The 22,961-nt window shown below is 49.9% G+C and overlaps 2 protein-coding genes across 2 annotated transcripts in view; both read left to right on the top strand.

The window, feature by feature from the left end:
- LOC115834354 (acyl-CoA dehydrogenase family member 10-like) overlaps window positions 1-1,586 on the top strand; it is a 51,142-nt gene extending 49,556 nt beyond the window's left edge. The window contains 3 exon segments of the mRNA XM_030809102.1: window positions 1-111; window positions 1,133-1,316; window positions 1,410-1,586. Of these exon segments, the coding sequence (XP_030664962.1) occupies window positions 1-111; window positions 1,133-1,316; window positions 1,410-1,586 (472 nt within the window).
- A 3,375-nt stretch (window positions 1,587-4,961) lies between these two features.
- On the top strand, window positions 4,962-22,193 carry LOC115834355 (aldehyde dehydrogenase, mitochondrial-like; the record flags this gene model as incomplete). Its single annotated transcript, XM_030809103.1, is given in 10 exon segments — window positions 4,962-5,054; window positions 5,153-5,293; window positions 7,255-7,334; window positions 11,928-12,039; window positions 12,540-12,668; window positions 13,409-13,522; window positions 14,188-14,290; window positions 14,728-14,912; window positions 20,218-20,382; window positions 22,037-22,193. Coding segments are annotated over 10 exon segments (1,279 nt in total), but the record flags the coding sequence as incomplete, so codon positions are not given.
- Between the last annotated feature and the right edge of the window lie 768 nt (window positions 22,194-22,961).

The raw sequence follows: 22,961 nt of genomic DNA, 5'->3' as shown, positions 1-22,961 counted from the left end.
GGGAAAAACAGACCCACATGCACCAAGACACTGGCAGCAGTCTCTGCTCTTGGTTCTCATGGATAGCCCAGGGATAAAAATCAGCCAGCCTCTGACGGTGTATGGACTGAGGATGCAGCAGGTGGGACCTCCAGGGGCGGGTCACCCCTGGGTGTGGGTCTGGTCCCCAGGAGACACCGTTGAGGGGCCCCTGCTCTTGTTCAGGACTTGCCACATCCCCCGTCTGAGGGTGTGATGGCATTTGGAGTCACATGCTCCTGCATTTCATTTCCATACATGAATATCAACCATGCAGGCGGATTTCAGACAGGGATTTATGCATTTTTTCCCTCTTCTAAACTTAGAGGTAATCAGGAGTCTGTGACGCAGGAAGCCATACAGGGCAGAGGCAGGAAGTGGAGGCCAAACCTACTCTTCCAGGCCCCAGTGTGAACAGCTGACCTCTAGGCCACAGCCCTGGTTTTGTCCGCTCCCAGTTTGGTTCTCGGCTAATAGTGTTCACATTTTTACATTCAGTGTTTTCATAGGATCACTACATTGGAGCTTCAGCTTAAGGTGAAGTGATTCATAGGATCACTAGGAGCTTCAGCTTAAGGTGGCATTATTATGTTTTTATAAAAGGAATCACAGAGGCCAGGCACGGTGGCTCATGCCTGTAATCATAGCACTTTGGGAGGCTGAGGCGGGTGGATCACGAGGTCAGGAGATCGAGACAACGGTGAAACCCCATGTCTACTAAAAACACAAAAAATTAGCCGGGCGTGGTGGCGGGCGCCTGTAGTCCCAGCTACTCGGAGAGGCTGAGGCAGGAGAATGGCGTGAACCCAGGAGGCGGAGCTTGCAGTGAGCTGAGATCGGGCCACTGCACTCCAGCCTGGGCGACAGAGAGAGACTCCGTCTCAAAAAAAAAAAAAAAAAAAAAGAATCACAGAATAGTCATTTGCCATTATAAATCAGTGATTCACTTTCTGTGTTTAACAGGCTCTTTCCTGCCATCCTTTGCCCTTTAAACATGTCCCAGTAAGAAGGCTAAATAAAGGGCAGGGACATTGCCAGCAGATAACCCAGACTGAGGTGAGGAATAAACACATCCAAGGGAAATGACTATGGCGATTGCTCACGGTGATCGTTTGGATCTTTTAGGTGGCCGTGGTGAAGTCCGATTTGAGCACGTGTGTGTGCCCAAAGAGAGCATGGTCCTGGGCCCTGGCCGAGGCTTTGAGATCGCCCAGGGCAGACTGGGCCCTGGCAGGATCCATCACTGCATGAGGCTGATCAGGTTCTCAGAGAGGGCCCTGGCACTCATGAAGGCCCGCGTGAGTGCTTCCTTCCATGCCCAGCACTGACTCAGAACCACCACCTTCTGCTTTGCTGTCGGACTTCAATTCCTACCTGTTTTCTGAGTGCAGTCCCAGCAGGTGAAGCAAGGTGACATCCTTGCCAAGCAGTTGCGTTCCTGTCTTTGCTTTGCATCTGCTACTTTGCTGCAGTTTGGATTCAGAGCAGAATGGACCCCACTCTGTCGAGGTGACTTGAAGGGAAAGGCCAGGCTCTATAGCAGCAGAGGGCAAGGTTCCAAGGTGTAAAGGTCATGCTGCTAGCACATTATTAAAAATCAGTCTGGGTGCAGTGGCTCATGGCTATAATTCCAGTGCTTTGGGAGATCTAGTTAGGGGGGTCGCTTGAAGCCAAGCATTTGAGACCAGCCTAGGCAAAAAAGAGAGACTCAGTCTCTACAAAAAAAGAAATTTTTTTTTTTTTTTTGAGATTGAGTCGTGCTCTGTCACCAGGCTGGAGTGCAGTGGCGTGATCTCGGCTCACTGCAACCTCCACCTCCCGGGTTCAAGCAATTCTTCTGCCTCAGCCTCCCGAGTAGCTGGGACTACAGGCGCACACCACCAGGCCCAGCTAATTTTTGTATTTTTAGTAGAGACGGGGTTTCACCATGTCAGCCAGGATGGTCTCGATCTCTAGACCTCGTGATCTGCCCGCCTCGGCCTCCTAAAGTGCTGGGATTACAGGCATGAGCCACCATGCCCAGCAAAAAAAAAAAAGGGGTTGTTTGTTTTTTTTTTGAGATGGAGTCTCGCTCTGTTGCCCAGGCTGGAGTGCAGTGGCGCAATCTTGGCTCACTGCAACCTCTGCCTCCCAGGTTCACACCATTCTCCTGCCTCAGCCTCCCGAGTAGCTGGGACTACAGGCACCTGCCACCATGGATCTTTTAGGTGGCCATGGTGAAGTCCGATTTGAGCACCTGCCACCATGGCTAATTTTTTGTATTTTTAGTAGAGACGGGGTTTCACTGTGTTAGCCAAGATGGTCTCGATGTCACTGTGATAGCCAGGATGGTCTCACTCTCCGACCTCGTGATCCGCCCACCTCGGCCTCCCAATGTGCTGGGATTACAGGTGTGAGCCACCACACCTGGCCAAAAAGAAAGAGCTTTAAGTGCCAGGCACAGTGGCATGTGTCTGTAGTCCCAGCTACTCAGGAGGCTGAGGCAGAAGGATCGCTTGAGCCCAGGCATTTAGGGCTGCAGTGAGCAGTGATCACACCACTGCACTCCAGCCTGGTGACAGAGTGAGACCCTGTCTCTTTAAAAATAAATAAATAAATAAAAATCAGACACCAGGGAGACCCCATGTTGCTTGTTTTTGTCCCTAGGGTTCCATCATCTGGCCTGTACCACCCTCCTCCTCAGCACATCCAGAAAACTTTATTCTGCCATGACCCCACCACCCCCAAAGTTTGGAAACCTAGGTTAAAAGACAGCTGCTGCCAGGACAGGAATTCAAATTGGTGATCATAAATTTCAGAAAGGTGACACAAACCCTGAGACCAAAACCAGTGTCTCACAAGAACTGCTATTGAAAGAACAGAGGCAGTCTGCATTTTTGATTAGTGAGCAAACCTGTGATTACACCCTTTTGAGTTAAGACTGACCAGTTATTTTTTCTTTCTAAGTAAAACGCTCCTGTCTATGGACTCAGGTATGTTGCTTTAGCCCCAGGTGGCATTAAATTCAACCTTCTGGCAGAACAATTGGACTGAATGAGTCAGACAGAAGTCTCCAGAAAGTGCATAGCATGAACATGGCACCTCTACTGAGGACTTGGTTGGAGTTATTAGGAATCTACAAAAGATTTGCTACAAGGAGGTTCACCACAGTGCTCATTCAAATAGCAAAATTCTGGAACCTATAAGGCTAACAATGACTGTTGGCTAAATAAACCACAAGATGGCATACAGTGAGACTTTAAATGATGCTGTGGAAATCTATTCCTTAACATGGAGAAATTGTTCACTATATACACTTAAATTTTTTTTAAAAAAGATTGTGGCCAGGTGTGGTGACTCACTCCCGGCACTCTGAGAGGTCGAGGCAGGCAGATTGCTTGAGCCCAGGAATTTGAGACTAGCCTGGGCGATATGGCAAAACCTCATCTCTATAAAAAATAAAAAATAAGGCTGGGCACGGGGGCTAACACTTGTAATCTCAGCACTTTGGGAGGCCAAGGCGGGCGGATTGCTTCAGGTTGGGAGTTCAAGACCAGCCTCGCCAACATGGAGATACCCCGTCTCTACTAAAAATACAAAAGTTAGCTGGGCGTGGTGGCTTGTGCCTGTAATCCAGCTACTTGGGAGGCTGAGGCAGGAGGATCACTTGAATCCAGGAGGTGGAGGTTGCAGTGAGCTGAGATTGCGCAACTGCACTCCAGCCGGGGTGACAAAGCAAGACTCCGTCTCAAAAATTAAAATTAAAATTAAAAAATTAAAAATATTAGCCAGGTAGCCGGGCACGGTGGCTCACGCTTGTAATCCCAGCACTTTGGGAGGCCGAGGTGGGCGGATCACGAGGTCAGGAGATCGAGACCACGGTGAAACCCCGTCTCTACTAAAAAAAAATACAAAAAATTAGCCGGGCGTGGTGGCGGGCGCCTGTAGTCCAGCTACTTGGAGAGGCTGAGGCAGGAGAATGGCGTGAACCCGGGAGGCGGAGCTTGCAGTGAGCCGAGATCGCGCCACTGCACTCCAGCCTGGGCGACAGAGCAAGACTCCGTCTCAAAAAAAAAAAAATATATTAGCCAGGTGGGGCTGGGCGTGGTGGCTCACACCTGTAATTCCAGCACTTTGGGAGGCCAAGGTGGGCAGATCACCTGAGGTCGGGAATTCGAGTGCAGCCTGACCAACATGGAGAAACCCTGTCTCTACTAAAAATATAAAATTAGGCGGGTGTGGTGGTGTATGCCTGTAGTCCCAGCTACTCGGGAGGCTGGGGCAGGAGAATAACCTGAACCCGGGAGGCGGAGGTTGCAGTGAGCCGAGATCGCACCATTGCACTCCAGCCTGGGCAACAAGAGTGATACTCCATCTCAAAAAAAAAAAAAAATATTAGCCAGGTGTGGTGGCATGCATTTATAGTCCTAGCTACTCAGGAGGCTGAGGTGGGAGGACTTCCTGAGCCTGGGAGGTCGAGGCTGCAGCGACCTGTGACTACGCCACTGCACTGCAGCCTGAGTAACAGAGCAACACCCTGTCTGGGAAAAAAAAAAAAAAAAAAAAAACAGAAACAAAAACAGGCTGTTAGCTTTGATGCAAAATAATTGTTTCTTGTTGTTGTTGTTGTTGTTGTTGTTTTAAGCAGGCTGGCCGGGTGCTGTGAATTCGAGGTCGGGAATTCGAGTGCAGCCTGACCAACATGGTGAAACCCCGTCTCTACTAAAAATACAAAAATTAGCCGGGTGTGGTGGCGTCTGCCTGTAATCCCAGCTACTCAGGAGGCTGAGGCAGGAGAATTGCTTGAACCTGGGAGGCGGAGGTTGTAGTGAGCCGAGATTGTGCCGCTACACTCCAGCCTGGGCGACAGACCGAGACTTCGTCTCAAAAAAGAAAAAAAAGAAAATACAGAAATTATCCGGATTCTTATTCCCACCAGGACTTCATGAAAGGAGGGGACGGTCATGTTATTCAACCCCATTGCTGAAGTCTGGTGCTCATCAGGGCTCTGCCGGGCTAGGAGCATTGTTTATGGGGCAGGTTTTCTGTGCAGCGATGTGCTGATGACCTTCTGGATGTGTTTGTATTCGGAGCTGGTTATTACTGAGAAGGCCTGAGATTTCCAGGAAGGCTTGAGTTTTCCTGTGTTTTCTAGGAAGATGTGGACAAGGCAGTGAAGGCCGCCCGGGCTGCCTTCCAGCTGGGCTCACCTTGGCGCCGCATGGACGCATCACACAGGGGCCGGCTGCTGAACCGCCTGGCCGATCTGATCGAGCGGGACCGGACCTACCTGGCGGTGAGTCCTCAGCCCTTCTCCCCCTCAGATCCCATGTGGCGAATGGGCTCGCAGCATCCTGTGAACAGCCAGGGGCCACATATCTAACATGGGACTGATGGGAATGGTGTAGGATGGACACCTTTAGAGGGCACCTCTGTACTAACCAGAGGAGCCCTTTCAGTGTCTCCTTTGTTTTTTTGTTTTGTTTTGCCTTTTTGAGATGGAGTCTCACTCTGTCGCCCAGGCTGGAGTGCAGTGGCGACATCTCGGCTCACTGCAACATCCACCTCCTGGGTTCAAGTGATTCTCCTGCCTCAGCCTCCCAAGTAGCTGGGATTACAGGCACAAGCCACCACGCCCAGCTAATTTGTGTATTTTTAGTAGAGACAGGGTTTCACCACATTGGTCAGGCTGGTCTCCAATTCCTGGGCTCAAGTGATCCACCTGCCTCAGCCTCCCAAAGTGCTGGGATTACAGGCATGAGCCACCACACCCGGCCTTAGTGTCCCCTTTGATGTGGCGGGTTTGGCTAAGCAAGAAGGATCTGGGGGAGGGGAGAGGAGCTGTGTCAGGGAGGCCTTCCCAGGACAGAGACCCCTGGGAATGGACACCTCTCCCTGGGCCCCTCCATGGTGGGCCTTCTCCCTGGCTCAAGAGGAGAAGAAACCAGGAGGCAATCTCCTCCGAGCCACCATTGATTCTGCACACAGAAGCCAGAGCAAACCTTCCAGAAGGTAGATTATACATGGCACTCTGCTCTTATCCCTGCATGGCATGCGGTGTTCTTAGGATAACATCCTCAATATTTTCTGTAAGACCCAGCCTGCAACATGGCAAGATCCTGTCTCTACAAAAAGTTAAAAAACTAGCTGAGTATGGTGGTATATGCCTGTAGTCCTAGCTACATGGGAGGCTGAGGCAGGAGGATTGCTTGAGTCCAGGAGTTCAAGGCTGCAGTGAGCTGCGGTGGCGCCACTGCGCTCCAGCCTGGGCAACAGAGTCAGATCCTATCTCAAAAAAAAAATGACCCAGCCTGTTCTAGTTCCATCATCTGAGTCATGCTGCACTGCAGTCCTCACATTCACATGTGCTCCCGAGCCTGGGCTCGCATGCTTGATGGCCAAGCCTCTTTGAGCATCAGCACTTGCACCTGCCTGGGATGCTCTTCGCCCTGCTGCCATCGTACCATCCCCTTTGCCCAGTTGCCCCCTACATATCATTTAGGTTCTAGACTAAAGGGCTCATCTCTGGCTGATGTTTCTAGACAGGGCTGGGCAGCCTGGCTCCCTGCTATTTTTTAGCACTTTTTTTAATTATTTTTTTTTTGAGATGGAGTCTCACTCTTCACCCAGGCTGGAGTGCAGTGGCACGATCTCGGCTCACTGCAACTTTTACCTCCCGAGTTCAAGCAATTCTCCTGCCTCAGCCTCCCCACTAGCTGGGATTACAGGTGTGCACCACGACGCCCAGCTAATTTTGTATTTTTGATAAAGTCAGGGTTTCACTGTGTTGGCGAGGCTGGTCTCGAACACCTGACCTCAGGTGATCTACCCGCCTCGGCCCCCCAAAGTGCTGGGATTATGGGTGCGAGTCACTATGTCCAGCCTCTAGCACTCTTAACACATGTTACTGAGGACTTGTGTCATTATGCGCGGTCTCTTTGCTCTGTAAGTTCCACGCTGGTCTCTATCCCAACACCTGGATATGGTAGAGAGCAGAAGCTAAAAGAGTGTGTTTGTGAAATCACTGAGTGAGAAGTTGGTGCCTCATCCTGCCTGGCCCCCTTCCTCCTCCTCCCTGCCTTTGGAGAGACCATGTCAATAGTCCAGAGATGCCAGTGATATTTGGCAGCACAAAGGGGACTCTCACCCTGGGCTTGCACCAGCCCTTCTCAGTCCCAGCCTTGGCGCCCTCTGTCAGCCCTTTGTTTTCCTCTCATTCCTGCACCCACGTCTCTGCTGACCTTGTTTTCTTCTCAGGCCTTGGAGACCCTAGACAATGGCAAGCCCTATGTCATCTCCTACCTGGTGGATTTGGACATGGTCCTCAAATGTCTCCGGTATGGGCTCAGCTTTCCTGTTCTTTGTTCTGGCAGGGGAAAAAGGGAGGTGACATTGTTAGGAGGTAAAAATTAAATTACAAAAATTCAAAAGGGGCAGGGCATGGTATCTCCTTCCTATAATCCTAGCACTTTAGGAGGCTGAGCCAGGCGGATTATGTGTGGTCAAGAGTTTGAGACCAGGCTGGCCAACATGATGAAACCCCATCTCTACTAAAAATATAAAAATTAGCTGAGCATGGTGGCACACACATGTAATACCAGCTACTCAGGAGGCTAAGGTAGAAGAATCTCTTGATCCCTGGAAGTGGAGGTCACAGCGAGAGAAGATGATGCCACTGCACTCCAGCCTAGGTGACAGAGTGAGACTTTGTCTCAAAAACAAAAATGAAAAACAAATAAATTAGAAAACTTCAAAAGGATCACAGGAGTCAGAGAAGCCTACTCCATTTAGACTCCAGCTCATGGGAAAATCCTTCAATATCACAAATTGTGACTTAGTCATAAATGCTTTATTTTGTTCTTGAGTCACTTTTGGTACTTTCTGTGTCACTTGGAACTTGTCCATTTTATCGAGGTTATCTAATTTGTTGGTATACAATTGTTCACGGTATTCTCTTATAATCCTTTTTATCTCTGTAAGATCTGTAGTGATGTCTTCATTTTCAGTTTTACTTATTTGGGTCTTCTCTCTGTTTCTTAGCCTAGCTAAAGTTTGTCTATTTCGTGAATGTTTTCAAAGAACCAAACTTTTGGTTTTGTTTATTTTATTGTTTTTCTATTCAAGAAAATACTCTCTGTTTCAGTCTTTATTATTTTGTCTATCTCTGTTTCAGTCTTTATTATTTCCTTCCTTTTACTAGCTCTGGGTTTGGTTTAATGAAAAATGTTTTATTGATTGATTGATTTATTATTATTATTATTACTTTTTGAGACAGAGTCTCGCTCTGTCGCCCAGGCTGGAGTGCAGTGGTGCGATCTCGGCTCACTGCAAACTCCGCCTCCCGGGTTCACGCCACTCTCCTGCCTCAGCCTGCTGAGTAGCTGGGACTACAGGCGCCCGCCACCACGCCCGGCTAATGTTTTGTATTTTTAGTAGAGACGGGGTTTCACCGTGTTAGCCAGGATGGTCTCCATCTCCTGACCTCGTGATCCACCTTCCTTGGCCTCCCAAAGTGCTGGGATTACAGGAGTGAGTCACTGCGCCCAGCCGATTGATTGATAATTTTAATTTTTTTTTGAGGCAGGGTCTCACTCTTGCCCAGGCCGGAGTGCAGTGGCACAATCATAGTCGACTGCAGCATTGACCTGGGCTCAAGCAATCTTCCCACCTCAGCCTCCTAAGTAGCTGGGACCACAGGCGTGCACCACGACGCCTGGATACTTTTTAAATTTTTTGTATAGACGGGGGTCTTACTATGTTGCCCAGGCTAGTTTTGGACTCCTGGGCTCAAGCGATCTTCCCACCTTGGCCTCCCAAAGTGCTGGGATTACAGGCATGAGTTACTATGCCCAACAATCATAAACATTTCAATGGCCAAGGAACAAGAGCTTTGTTAGAGCCCTTGTGTTGGAGCTGCCAGGAATTCACTGAGGCTGGGCACAGTGGCTCACACCTATAATCCCAGCACTTTGGGAGACTGAGGTGGCTGGATCATTTGAGGTCAGTAGTCCAAGAGCAGCCTGGCAAACATGGTGAAACCCCATCTCTACTAAATATACAAAAATTAACCAGGCAGCAGTGGCACATGCCTGTAGTCCCAGCTACTCAGGAGGCTGAGGCACGAGAATCACTTGAACCCAGGAGGTGCAGGTTACAGTGAGCGGAGATCATGCCACTGCACTCCAGTCTGGGTGACAGACTGAGACTCCATCTCCAAAAAAAAAAGAAATTCAGTGGAGCCCAACTTAGAAGATAGAGTCAAGGGGTCTCTAATGGAAAAGGCCATTGAGTCTCACTCACCTCCCTGCTTGCTTCATTCTCCTCAGCGACACTGGCTTTGAGGGCCAGGTTTTTGTTTTGTTTTGTTTTGTTTTGTTTTTTGAGACAGAGTCTTGCTCTTTTGCCCAGGCTGGAGTGCAGTGGCACGATCTCTGCTCACTGCAAGCTCCGCCTCCCAGGTTCATGCCATTCTTCTGCCTCAGCCTCCCAAGTAGCTGGGACTACAGGCACCCGCCACCACGCCCGGCTAATGTTTTGTATTTTTAGTGGAGATGGGGTTTCACCATGTTAGCCAGGATGGTCTCGATCTCCTGACCTCGTGATCCGCCTGCCTCAGCCTCCCAAAGTGCTGGGATTACAGGCGTGAGCCACCATGCCCGGCCGAGGGCCAGTTTTTATGTTGGGACCTGGTAGCCCACACCACCTGTTCTTGCACCTCCATGCCTGATTCCAGCCAGGCTAAGCTGTCATCTTTTAGTTGTAATGCCATATTCCTGAGAGAGGACCCTGAGTGGCTGGCCTTGGTTCTGACCAACTGTGGCCAAGGGTAGACAGATCATTTGTGTACATAGTGGCTGCCTCCCTATGACATGTAAACAGAGATGGTGGGGAGGAAGCAGTGCCATAAGAGTAGAGGCTGGACAAGAAAACAGTTGGGCCGGGCGCGGTGGGTCATGCCTGTAATCCCAGCACTTTGGGAGGCCAAGGCGTGTGGATCACCTGAGGTCAAGAGTTCAAGACCAGCCTGGCCAACATGATGAAACCCCATCTCTACTAAAAATACAAAACTTAGACGGGCGTGGTGGCAGGCATTCTACTTGTAAGTCTGAGGCAGGAGAATCGCTTGAACCTGGGAGGCGGAGGTTGCAGTGATCTATCGCGCCACTGCACTCCAGCCTGGGGGACAAGTGGGAGACTTTGTGTCAAAAAAAAAAAAAAAGAAAACAGTCGGTATCCTTCACAACAGGCGCACATAGCCAGCGCAATCACGCCTCCCTGGGGACACTGGGCAATGTCCAGAGACATTTTTGGCAGCCTCGACTGCGAGGGGAAGGGTACTACTGGCATCTAGTGGATAGAAGTCAGAGATGCTGCTCAACATCGTACAATGTCCAGGACAGTCCCACAACAAAGAATTCTCCAGCCCCAAATGTCAGCAGTGCCAAGGCTGCAAAACTCCCTCTGCAAGGACACCCCAGAGAGAGCAGCCTGGTACATCTCAGTTGGGGCCAAACGCTTTCCTGAATTTTGGCATTTTGCTTTTGTGCTGATGAATAACTTCTGGGGCTTGCAAAACACATGTCATGTAGACTGTGTTTGTATAGATCTGGGGGAGGGAAGGTGCAATGCCTGGGCTTGCATAGATTGGCAACCCCCTAGCTAGCTTTCTTCCAGGGTCACAAACCCATGTTCAAACCCAAGTCACTAGCCAGGTGCTAATGGCTCGAGCCTGTAATCCCAGCACTTTGGGAGGCCAAGGCAGGAGGATCACTTGAGCTCAGGAGTTTGAGAGCAGCCTGGGCAACATAGGGAGACCCGCATCTCTACAAAAAATTGGAAAACATTAGCCAGGCATGGTGACATGTGCCTGTCATCTCAGCTACTCAGGAGGCTAAGGTGAGAGGATCACTTGAGCCCAGGAGGTCAAGGCTGCAGTGAGTTATGATCGTGCCACTGCACTGCAGCCTGGGCAACTGAGCAAGACCCTGTTTCTTTCTTTTTCTTTTTTTTTCTTTCTTTTTCTTTTTTTTTTGAGACAGAGTCTCGCTCTGTTGCCTGGGCTGGAGTACAGTGGTGCGATCTTGGCTCACTGCAACCTCCGCCTCCCAGGTTCAAGCAATTATTCTGCCTCAGCCTCCTGAGGTGCTGGGATTACAGGTGCCAGCCACCACGCCCAGCTAATTTTTTGTATTTTTAGTAGAGATGGGGTTTCACCCCTTGGCCAGGCTGGTCTCGAACTCCTGACCTCGTGATCTGCTCACCTAGGCCTCCCAAAGTGCTGGGATTACAAGTGTGAGCCACAATGCCCAGCAAGACCCTGTGTCTTAAAAAAAACAAGGTCAGGCATGGTGGCTCACACTTGTAATCCCAGCACTTTGGGAAGCCGAGGCGGGTATCACGAGGTCAGGAGTTCGAGACCAGTCTGGCCAAGGTGGTGAAACCCCATCTCTACTAAAAATACAAAAAATTAGCCAGGCATAGTGGCAGGTGCCTGTAATCCCAGCTACTCGGGAGGCTGAGGTAGAGAATCGCTTGAACCTGGGAGGCGGAGGTTGCAGTGAGCCGAGATCACACCACTGCACTCCATCCTGGGTGACAGAGCGAGACTCTGTCTCAAAAGAAAGAAAAGAAAGGAAGAAAAAAATTCTAATTCCTGGGCATGAGCCCCAGAGAGTGGGATTGAGTAGATTGGAAGTGGACTCCTGGGATCTGGTGTTTTTTACAAGAACCCCAGGTGATTCTGAGGCTTAAGGGTTAGCTACCTAGATTATTGTGAGCTTCGCAGTCACTTGTCTTTCTCTGAATAAGGCAAAAGCAAGGGCAGTTTTCAGAAAGACTCAGCTGGACCAGTTTGAGTCTTCTCTTTCTGCCAGGGTTTGCAGGGGTCCCTGATAATCATTGATTCGAGCTTGAGCGTTTTTTTTTTAAAGGTATTATGCCGGCTGGGCTGATAAGTACCATGGGAAAACCATTCCCATTGACGGAGACTTCTTCAGCTACACACGCCATGAACCCGTGGGGGTGTGCGGGCAGATTATTCTGGTGAGTCCAGCCTCCCTGGAGTTTCTTCAGGGTGCCCTGAGATTTGGCAGTCTGCCAGGCTCATTGCAGAGGTTCTGGGGGTGGTGTTGGAAGGCAGCCTGGGTGGCAGGTAAGAAGATGGGCTCTGACAAAGCCAATCTGGTTTGAGTCTCAGCCCTGCCACTCGTGAATTCTGTAACCTTGGGCAAGTCACTTATATCCCAAGCCTCAGTTTCCCCATCTGAAAAGTGGAAGTGGGCATAGTGCCTGTCTTAGGGAGGTAATTAGGGCTTAGCATGGTGTCATGGACGTAAAAACACGGATAAATGTGAGTCTGTCATCCTTGTGCACCGCCTGCCTCGTCCATCCATCTTAAAACCACGATGGATGGAGTTAGGGGAGGAAACGCAGGGTTCAGAGAACTCGGTGCTGCTTCTGCCCTCTGGGGTTGCCACCTTCTGCTACCCAGTGTAGTTCTCTGAGGAAGCTTGGATTTCGACAGCGGCTGCTATTTGTTGCAGTGGAATTTCCCACTCCTGAAGCAAGCATGGGAGCTGGGCCCAGCCTTGGTGACTGGAAATGTGGTTGTGATGAAGGTAGCTGAGCAGACGCCCCTCACCACCCTCTATGTGGCCAACTTGATCAAGGAGGTGCGTGGCTTGTCCCGGTCTTAACCTCTAAATGCCCTTGTTGAGGCTTGTTCTAAAGGAGTTCTGAGGAGGGTCTCAGGGGTCCCTAAACAGGGAGGCATGTTTGTGGAGCCCCCATCATCATGTGTACCAGAGTGGCTCCCTCTTAGCTTTTTTCCACATTGGACTTCACTGCAAGATCCCCTTTGAAGAATTAAAAATATTGCTGTAGGCCAGGCTCGGTGGCTCACACCTGCAATCCCAGCACTTTGGGAGGCCAAAGCAGGAGGATTGCTTGAGTCCAGGAGTTTGAGACCAGCCTGGGCAACACAGCAAGACCCCGTCTCTACAAAAAATTAAAAATTAGCTGGGTGGCACGCACCTGTAGTCCAAACTGCTTGGGAGGTTAAGGCAGGAGGATCACTTGAGCCCAGGAGTTTGAGGCTGCCGTGAGCTGTGATCACAACATTGCACTCCAGCCTGGGTGCCAGAGAGAGACTCGGTCTCAAAAAACAAACAAAACCCACTGTTGTTCTAAATGAATGCTGTCAGGAGGGGGGCAAAGACACAGGGAACCCCAGCGAACATGCTTCTTCTCCGTCCCATTTAGAATTCCCATGTAGTGCCCCATACAACTAGCTTCTGACCACGTGTCCTTGGCAGACTGTCCCACCCTCTCTGAGAAAGGATGCGTCTTCCCCTGGTCGAGCCCTTCAGAATAGGAGGGTGACTCCCAGTGTCCCCTGGCTGTTTGCTCACAGGCCGGCTTTCCCCCTGGTGTGGTCAACATTGTGCCTGGATTTGGCCCCACTGCTGGGGCCGCCATTGCCTCCCATGAGGATGTGGACAAAGTGGCATTCACAGGCTCCACCGAGGTAAGGTGACCCTGGCCTCAAGCTTGCAGCCTCCTTGGCCCAGGTTCCCCCTGTCCTCAGTGGATGACATGCTCAAGGTGAGCTCCTGGGTGTCAAGTGGAGGTCTCTTCCTCCAGGACTTGCCCTCTGCAGAGCTCAGGCGAGGACCCTGTAGGTACCAGGAGGGGTGGGCAGGGTTGAGCCCTTTGTGGTCTGGTTGCCACACTAGCTGCCCTTGGGAGGGGCCAGTGTCCCATGTGGACTAAGGAGGCCAGGCCTAGCCAGACTCCACACAGCCCAGAGCTGACCGTTTGCCCCAAATCAAAGCACCTTGGCCAGGTCAGACTCCTTGACCAGGACTACCACTGTGGTTAAAAATTAGCCCTGTGTGGTGGTGTGTGCGTGTGGCCCCAGCTACTCAGAAGGCCGAGGCAGGAGGGTTGCCAGAGCCTGAGAGGTCAAGGCTGCAGTGAGCTGAGATCACGCCACTGCACTCCAGCCTAGGTGACAGAGCGAGACCCTGTCTAAAAGAAAAAAAAAAGTGAATGTCTATTTGGTGAAATTCTCTAGGTCTCTCATGGTCCAGTTGCTCGCTCAAGCCGTGGGGGACTGTCTTCTGTGTCTATAGAGTGCTGGACTCTTTCTCCCTGCACTGAGAGCTCGTTCCTGTCTCTCTGTCCCCACAGATTGGCCACGTAATCCGGGTTGCTGCCGGGAGCAGCAATCTCAAGAGAGTGACCCTGGAGCTGGAGGGGAAGAGCCCCAACATCATCATGTCAGATGCCGATAGTGAGTTCCCAGCTGGAGGAGGCCTGGCCTTGAAGGCAGTCCTGGCCGCCTGTGTTGTGGCTCCAGCCGATCCTGTCGCTCCCAGTGCCCAATGGCATTGGTTGCTGTCCCTTGGGCCTCAGGATAAGACGCCAGCGCAGGGCCTGTGTGGCCTGGCCTTGGCCTGTCCCCAGCCTCTCCCTGGCTGCTCTCTGCATCATCAGGCTAGGCCACGCCCCTGCTATCTGACTCATCCACTCACCGCCATCACGCCCTTTGTCCTGGTTGGCAGTGGGCTCCCAGATCGCCCCTCTTCTCCTTGTATCTGTCTCTGGCACCCAGCAGGCATCAACCCTGACAGTGGTGGGAACAGGCTCCATTGGGCAGGCAGCCGCTGGGGCCAGGGTCCTCCTCCTCTTCTCACTGTCACCTTTCTGTCCCCTGCCCACTTCCTGCAGTGGATTGGGCCGTGGAACAGGCCCACTTCACCCTGTTCTTCAACCAGGGCCAGTGCTGCTGTGCCGGCTCCCAGACCTTCGTGCAGGAGGACATCTATGATGAGTTTGTGGAGCGGAGCGTTGCCCGGGCCAAGTCCCGGGTGGTTGGGAACCCCTTTGATAGCAAGACCGAGCAGGGGCCGCAGGTGAGCCAGGCAGTGCAGCAGGGTCTGGGTGTCCAGAGCCAGCATGAGAAGCAGAGAGGGCATCGGGCTTAGATCAGTTGGGACTGGGTTCAGGTCTCAGCTCTACCACACAGCAGCTGTGTGCCTTTGGGAAGCTATGTTCCCTCCCTCAGCCTTCATTTCCCCATCTCGAGCCCTGCCCTGCCTCATTCACAGGGTGGCTGTGATGTGGAAATTAATCCTGGGAAGCACTTTGTAAATTGCATATATGTAACAAATACCAGGAGTGTCTGCAAAAGGGAGTGTGTGTTTCCAAGACCTTGGTCATCAGTAGAAATGTATCCACCAGAAGATACACAGCCCTGTGAAACTTGGTGTCTGAGAGCCATGGTATGGCTGGTGTAGGGACTTCATTTCACTTCATGTTTTGAGCTGTTTGATTTTGTTTATTTATTTATTTATTTACCTATTTATATTTTAGAGACAAGGTCTCTGTTGACCAGGCTGGAGTGTAGTGGTGCAATCATACCTCACCTCAGCTTTGAACTCCTGGGCTCAAGCAGTCCTCCTGCCTTTGCCTCTCAAAGTGCTGGGATTGCAGACATGAACCACCACGCCTGGCCTGGATTTTACTTTTGAGCAGTTGTAGGTTTATAGAAAAGTAGAGCTGAACGTACAGAGAGTGCCCATATATTACTTTGCACCTCCCTGTTCCCCCAGTTTCCCCTTTATTCACATCCTGCACGAGTGTGGTTCATCTGTTAGTATTGATGAGCCAATACTGGTACCTTATTATTAACTTAGGTCTGTAGTGTATATTTGAGTTTTGCTTTTTTTTTTTTTTTTGAGACAGGGTCTTGTTCTGTTGTCCAGGCCTGCAATGCAGTGACGGGATCTCGACTCATGCCACCCAGGTTCAAGCAATTCTCGTGCCTCAGCCTCCTGAGTAGCTGGGACTACAGGTGCACACCACCACGCCTGGCTAATTTTTTGTATTTTAGTAGAGACAGGGTTTCACTCTGTTGCCCAGGCTGGGCTCGAACTCCTGAGCTCAGGCAATCTGCCATCAGGCACCCAGCCTTGGGGTCATTTTTTGTGTTGTTGTACTTACTATGGGCCTAGACAAATGTATCATAATATGTATGATACCATCATTCTAGTATCATGTAAATATATTTGTGCCCTGAAACCCCCGTCCTCCACCTATTCTTCCCTCTCTTCCTCCCCTGAGCCCTGGCAGGCAACCACTGATTTTTTTTTTTTTTGAGACAGAGTCTCGCTGCATCACCAGGCTGGAGTGTAGTGGTGCGATCTCGGCTCACTGCAACCTGTACCTCCTGGGTTCAAGCGATTCTCCTGCCCCAGTCTCCTGAGTAGCTGGGACTTACAGGTGCATGCCACCATGCCCAGCGAATTTTTGTATTTTTAGTAGAGACAGGGTTTCACCATGTTGGCCAGGATGGCCTCAATCTCCTGACCTCATGATCCACCCACCTCGGCCTCCCAAAGTGCTGGGATTACAGGTGTGAGCCATTGTGCCTGGCCAATCTTTTTATTGTCTCTATAGTTTTGCCTTTTCCAGATTGTCTTATACAAATCATACAGTAGGTAGCCTTCTCAGACTGGCTTCTTTCTTTTGGCAGTTTGCATTTCTGGTTCCTCAGTGGAGAGCCACAGCCATGTCTGAGGATGGACTGGCCTTGCCATGGGACAGGGTTATATGCCCAACATCCCCCTCTTTGATTTTTTTTAGAGACAGGGTCTTGTTCTGTTGCCCAGGCTGGAATGCAGTGGTGTGATCATGGCTCACTGCAGCCTCAACCTCTTGGCCTCAAGTGATCCTCCTGCTTCAGCCTCCCAAGTAGCTGGGACTACAGGCACATGTCACCACACCTGGCTAATATTCATACTTTTTGTAGAGATGAGGTCTTGCTATGTTACCCAGGCTGGTCTTGAATTGCTGGGCTCAAGCAATCCTCTCACCTCAGCCTCCCAAAGTCCTGGGATTGCAGGTGTGAGCCACTGTGCCTGGCCTTCAACATCTCTATCTTTAATAGCTTTATTGAGATATAATTCATGTAGCATAAAATGCACTATTTTAGTGTACGATTCAGTGATTTTTAGTATATTCACAGCATTGTGCAACCATCACCACTAATTCTATATTATTGTCATTACCTCCCCTAAATATCCTGTACCCATTAGCAGTCACTCCCCATTCCTCCCCCCACCAGGCCCAGGCAACCCCCAATCTATGTTCTGCCTGTAGATTTATCTATTGTGGACATTTTATACAACAGGAATCCTACACTACATGGTTCTTTGTGTCTGGCTTATTCCACGTAGCCATGTTTTAAAGGTTCATCCATGTTGTAACAAGAATGTATCAGAATATAAAAGGCCAAGTAATATTCCATTGTGTGGATAGACCACATTTTGATTTTTCCATTAATCTATTGACAGACACTTGATTGTTTCCACCTTTTGGTTACTGTGAATAGTGCAGCTAGGAACACTAACATTTCTTTCTTTCTTTCTTTTGAGACAGTCTCGCTCTATCACCCAGGCTGGAGTGCAGTGGCACCATCTCGGCTCACTGCAACCTCCACCTCCTAGGTTCAAACAATTCTGTCTCAGCCTCCTGAGTAGGTGGGACTACAAGTGCACACCACCACACCCTGCTAATTTTTGTATTTTTAGTAGAGACGGGGTTTCACAAGATGGTCAGGCTGGTCTCGAACTCCTGACCTCAGGTGACCATCTGCCTTGGCCTCCCAAAGTGCTGAGATTACAGGTATGAGCCACCGCACCTGTCCTAACATTTCTTTTCTTTTCTTTTCTTTTTTTTTTTTTTTTTTTTGAGACAGAGTCTTGCTCTGTCTCCAGGCTAGAGTACAGTGGCACGATCTCGGCATACTGCAACCTCCACCTCCTGGGTTTGAATGATTCTCCTGCCTCAGCCTCCCGAGTAGCTGAGATTACAGGTGCCCACCACCACGCCCAGCTAATTTTTTGTATCTTTAGTAGAGACGGGGTTTCACTATGTTGGCCAGGCTGGTCTTGAACTCCTGACCTTGTGATCCGCCCACCTCAGCCTCCCAAAGTGCTGAGATTACAGACATGAGCCACTGCACCCGTCCTAACATTTCTTTTTGTCTAATTTCTCTTTGTGGCTAATTATTAAGGTAATATAAACTTGCATTAATAATTTTAATGAGAAAGTGTTTAGGCTATATGTGGCAACTCACATCTGTAACCCCAACATTTTGGGAGGCTGAGGCAGGAGAATCTCTTGAGCCCAGGATTTCAAGATCAGCCTGGGCACTACAGCAAGACCTCGTCTCTACTAAAAAAAAAAAAAAATGCAAATCATGACCAGCCTGTCCAACATGGTGAAACCTCATCTCTACTAAAAATACAAAAACTATTCAGGCAGGGTGGTGGGTGCCCATAATCCCAGCTACTCAGGAGGCTGAGGCAGGAGAATCACTTGAACCTGGGAGGCAGAGGTTGTGGTGAGCCAAAATTGTGCCACTGCACTCCAGCCTGGGTGACAGAGTGAGACTCTGTTTCAAAAAATAAGTAATTTTTTTTCAAAAAAGCAAAAAAAATTAGCTAGACATAGTGATGCGTGCCTATACTCTCAGCTACTTGGGAGGCTGAGGTGGGAGCCCAGAAGGTCAAGCCTGCAGTGAGCAGTGATCACACCACTGCACTGCTGCCTCAGCGACAGAGTGAGACCCTGACTCTTTTTAAAAAAAAGGTTTTAATGTAAAAAATAAGACTTTGTTGCATTTCTTTTATTCTCCATCGGTAACCACACATGCACACACAGTTATGCTGTATGTTTATTTTTTTTAAAATAGGCCGGGTGTGGTGGCTAACCCCTGTAATCCTAACACTTGGGAGGGCGGCCAAGGTGAGTCAATTATTTGAGCCCAGGAGTTCGAGACTAGCCTGGGCAACATAGCAAAACTCCATCTCTACTAAAAATATAAAAATTACCCAGGTGTGGTGGTGCACACCTGTGGTCCCAGCTACTCGGGAGACTGAGGTGAGAAGATACCTGAGCTCAGGGAGGTTGAAGTTGCAGTGAGCCATGATTGTGCCACTGCTCTTCAGACTGGGCAATAGAGTGAGACCCTGTCGCCCTTCTCCCCTACCCCATAAAGGAGTATATAGTGCATATTGTTCTACAAGCTTTCCTTCTTTTTTTTTGAGATGAAGTCTTTGTTGCCAAAGCTGGAGTGCAGTGGCACGATCTCGGCTCACTGCAACCTTCACCTCCCTGGTTCAAGTGATTCTCCTGCCTCAGCCTCCCGAGTAGCTGGGACTATGTGCCACCATGCCCAGCTAATTTTTGTATTTTTAGTAGAGATGGGGTTTCACTGTGTTGGCCAGGCTGGTCTCGAACTCTTGACCTCATGATCGGCCTGCCTCGGCCCCCCAAAGTGCTGGGATTACAGGCGTGAGCCACTGCACCCGGCCCAAGCTTTCCTTCTTTTTACAGAATATCTTGGGCCATCTTTCTGTGTCGGTTCACAGATCTATTAGTGGCAACCAAATATATTGGATGCACCGTAATAATTTTAACCAACCCCTCTACTGATTTATACTTAGAATTGTTTCCATCTTTTGCCTTTATAAAATGCTCCCCAGCCTGGGCAACAAGGCAAAACCCTGTCCTACTAAAAATACAAAAATTAGCCCAGCATACTGGCGTATGCCTATAGTCCCAGCTACTCGGAAGGCTGAGGTGGGAGGATCATTTGAGTATGGGAGACGGAGGTTGCAATGAGTGGAGATTGCACCACTGCACTCCAGCCTGGGTGACAGAGTGAGACCCCGTCTCAAAAACAAAAATACAAAAAAAAAAAATACTCCCTAGTGAATATCCTTGTTCATTTCTCTTTGTGCATATGTAGAATAAATTCCTGGAAGTTAAATAGCTGGGCCAAAGGGTCTGAGCATATAATTTTGAGCAATATTAATAAACCACTTTCTCTAAAGGCTGTATCAGCCTGTCATCCTTCTAACAGTGTATGTAACAGTCTCTTGCTATCAGTGTATTTTCTTCCTAAACTTTTTGGTAATCTTATAGTTGAAAAGTAAAAATTGATTTGATGTCATTTTCTCTGGTAGGCTGAGGAAGTTGGGCCTTTTTTGTGTTTTCTGTTATTGGCCCTGTGTGTTTCCTCTTCTGATCTTGCTTACTCATGACGTTCGTCCATTTCCCAGTTGTCTTGTTGCCACATAATTCTAAGCCTGAAGCCTAGGAGAGGTCTGAATCCGATGTCTCCATAACTCCGGGTTCCTTCTCCCACAGGTGGATGAAACTCAGTTTAAGAAGATCCTTGGCTGTATCAACACTGGGAAACAAGAGGGGGCGAAGCTGCTGTGTGGTGGGGGCATTGCTGCTGACCGTGGTTACTTCATCCAGCCCACCGTGTTTGGAGACGTGTAGGATGGCATGACCATCGCCAAGGAGGAGGTGAGCACCTGGGGCCGGTGCTTTGGGAACGTTCTTGGCGGGAGGTGAGGTAAACAGTTCAGCCTGGCATCCTGACGCTGTCACCCGTCTGCTAGCTCGGGGCCAGATCTCGAGTTATGCCCAGAACCAGTGCCCATAACAAGTTATTCATAGTATGTATCTGATCTTGTCACTCCTCTTCAGCTTGTACCCTCTGTCTGGGAGATTGTCTGCATTCCTCAGCATGGCCTGCAGGCCTTCGTGTCCTGGCCCTCAGAGCCAGGAGTCTAGGAATGACACTGCCTGTTCCTTCCCATGACTTTTTTACTTTCGGTCAGCGTCTTGCTCTGTTGCCCAGACTGGAGTGCAGTGGTATAATCATGGCTCCTTATAGCCTTGAACTCCTGGGCTCAAATGATCCTCCCACCTCAGCCTCCTGAGTAGCTGGGACTACAGGTGCTCACTACTATGCCTGGCTAATTTTTTAAAAAAATTTTAGTACAGGTTGGGCACAGTGGCTCACGCCTGTAATCCCAACACTTTGGGAGGCCAAGGCGGGTGGATCACCTGAGGTCAGGAGTTCGAGACCAGCCTGGCCAACGTGGCGAAACCCTGTCTATATTAAAAATAAAAAATTAGCCCGGCGTGGTGGTGCTTGCTTGTAATCCCAGCTACTCTGGAGGCTGAGGCAGGAGAATCACCTGAACCCAGGAGGCAGAGGTCAGTGAGCTGAGGTCATGCCACTGCACTCCAGCCTGGGCAACAGAGCGGGATTCCATCTCCGATTTTAGCCACGCCTGGCTAATTTTTGTATTTTTAGTAGAGACAGGGTTTCACCACGTTGATCAGGCTGGTCTCGAACTCCTGACTTCGTGATCTGCCTGCCTCGGCCTCCCAAAGTGCTGGGATTACAGGCATGAGCCACCACGCCTGGCTTGTTTTTTCTCTTCTTTTTTTGAGACAGAGTCTCACTCTGTCGCCAGGCTGGAGTGCAGTGGCGCGATCTCGGCTCACTGCAACCTCTGCCTCCCAGGTTCAAGCGATTCTCCTGCCTCAGCCCCTACTAGTAACTGGGATTACAGGCGCACACCACCACACCTAGCTAATTTTTCTTATTTTTAGTAGAGATGGGGTTTCACCATTTTGGCCAGGCTGGTCTCGAACTCCAGACCTCAGGTGATCCACCTGCCTCAGCCTCCCAAAATGCTGGGATTACAGGTGTGAGCCATCATGCCCGGCCAAATTTTTTTTTTTTTTGAGTAAAGACAAGGTCTCACTGTGTTTGCCAGGCTGGACTCCAACTCCTAGACTCAAGTAGTTCTCCCACCTTGGCCTCCCAAAGTGCTGGGATTACAGGCGTGAGCCACAATGCCCAGCTGACTTAAATTGTTTGACACTAAATCTATGTGTCACATGTGAATAACATACCTGGCAGGATTGTTTAGAAACGGGATACTCTATGTAAAGTCCGGGGCCCACAGGAGGAAGTTGGCCCCTGTTGGCTCCATTCCCTCTGTGTTCTGCTGAGCTTGATGGCTGTTGTCTTCCCCTGGAACTGTTAAAGCATGACTGGGGGCTCATCCCCCAATCTGGAATCATCTGTTCTGCTCTGAGAGAGCTCGATGGCAGGTGCCTCCGTGTTGCCAAACCCCCCTACTCTGCTCTCTCACTCCAGATCTTCGGGCCGGTGATGCAGATCCTGAAGTTCAAGACCATAGAGGAGGTTGTTGGGAGAGCCAACAATTCCACATACGGGCTGGCCGCAGCTGTCTTCGCAAAGGATTTGGACAAGGCCAATTACCTGTCCCAGGCCTCCAGGTGGGCACTGTGTGGTAAGCGCCTCCCAGCAGCCCCTCACAACCCAACAGAGATTCCTCAAAGGCAGGGCCTTCTGGAATCCGGTGGTCACCATCCTGGAATTTGGGGAGCTGGGCTCAGTTTCTCCTGGGTCAGGGTATGATGTCGATTTGAGAGGTCCTGCCACCTCACCTCCAAAGGATCAAGCTTCTCTGCGGTGCAAAGGCCCTGCACCTGTCCTTGGCAGGCAGCAGGGTGGCGGGGCTCCTCCCCAGCTGCCTCAGGGCAGGAGACCAGAGCAGAGGGACCCATGATTGTGACACTGATCCTAAAAGCTTAGCCTCTGCTTCACACTTAGCCCCCACTAGGATGGCTATATTTTTATTATTTATTTATTCTTAGTTTTATTTTTTGAGACAGAAAAAAATATTCTACCCAGGCTGAAGTGCTGTGGGGTGGGATTATAGCTCACTGCAGCCTTGAACTCCTGGGCTCAAGCTATCCTCCCACCTCTGCCTCCCGAGTAGCTGGGACCACAGGTGTGTACCATCACCCCTGGACAATTAAAAAAATTTTTTTTTTGTAGAGATGAGATCTCGCCATGTTGCCCAGGCTGGGCTATATGTATATAATTTTGATGTATTGGTAAGGATGTGGAGAAATCGGAACCTTCCTATGTTGCTGATGGGAATGGAAAATGGCACACTCATTGTGGAAAATAGCTTGGGAGCTCCTCAAAAATTAAACATGAAGCCCCCATATGACCCAGCAATTCCACTCCTAGGTATTTATCCAAGAGAAAG

This window comes from Nomascus leucogenys, unplaced genomic scaffold (assembly GCF_006542625.1).
Source record: "Nomascus leucogenys isolate Asia unplaced genomic scaffold, Asia_NLE_v1 000785F_92759_qpd_obj, whole genome shotgun sequence".
NCBI classification, from domain to species: domain Eukaryota; kingdom Metazoa; phylum Chordata; class Mammalia; order Primates; family Hylobatidae; genus Nomascus; species Nomascus leucogenys.
Note: the sequence above shows the minus strand (reverse complement) of the source record. Positions and strands in the feature narration are given on the sequence as shown.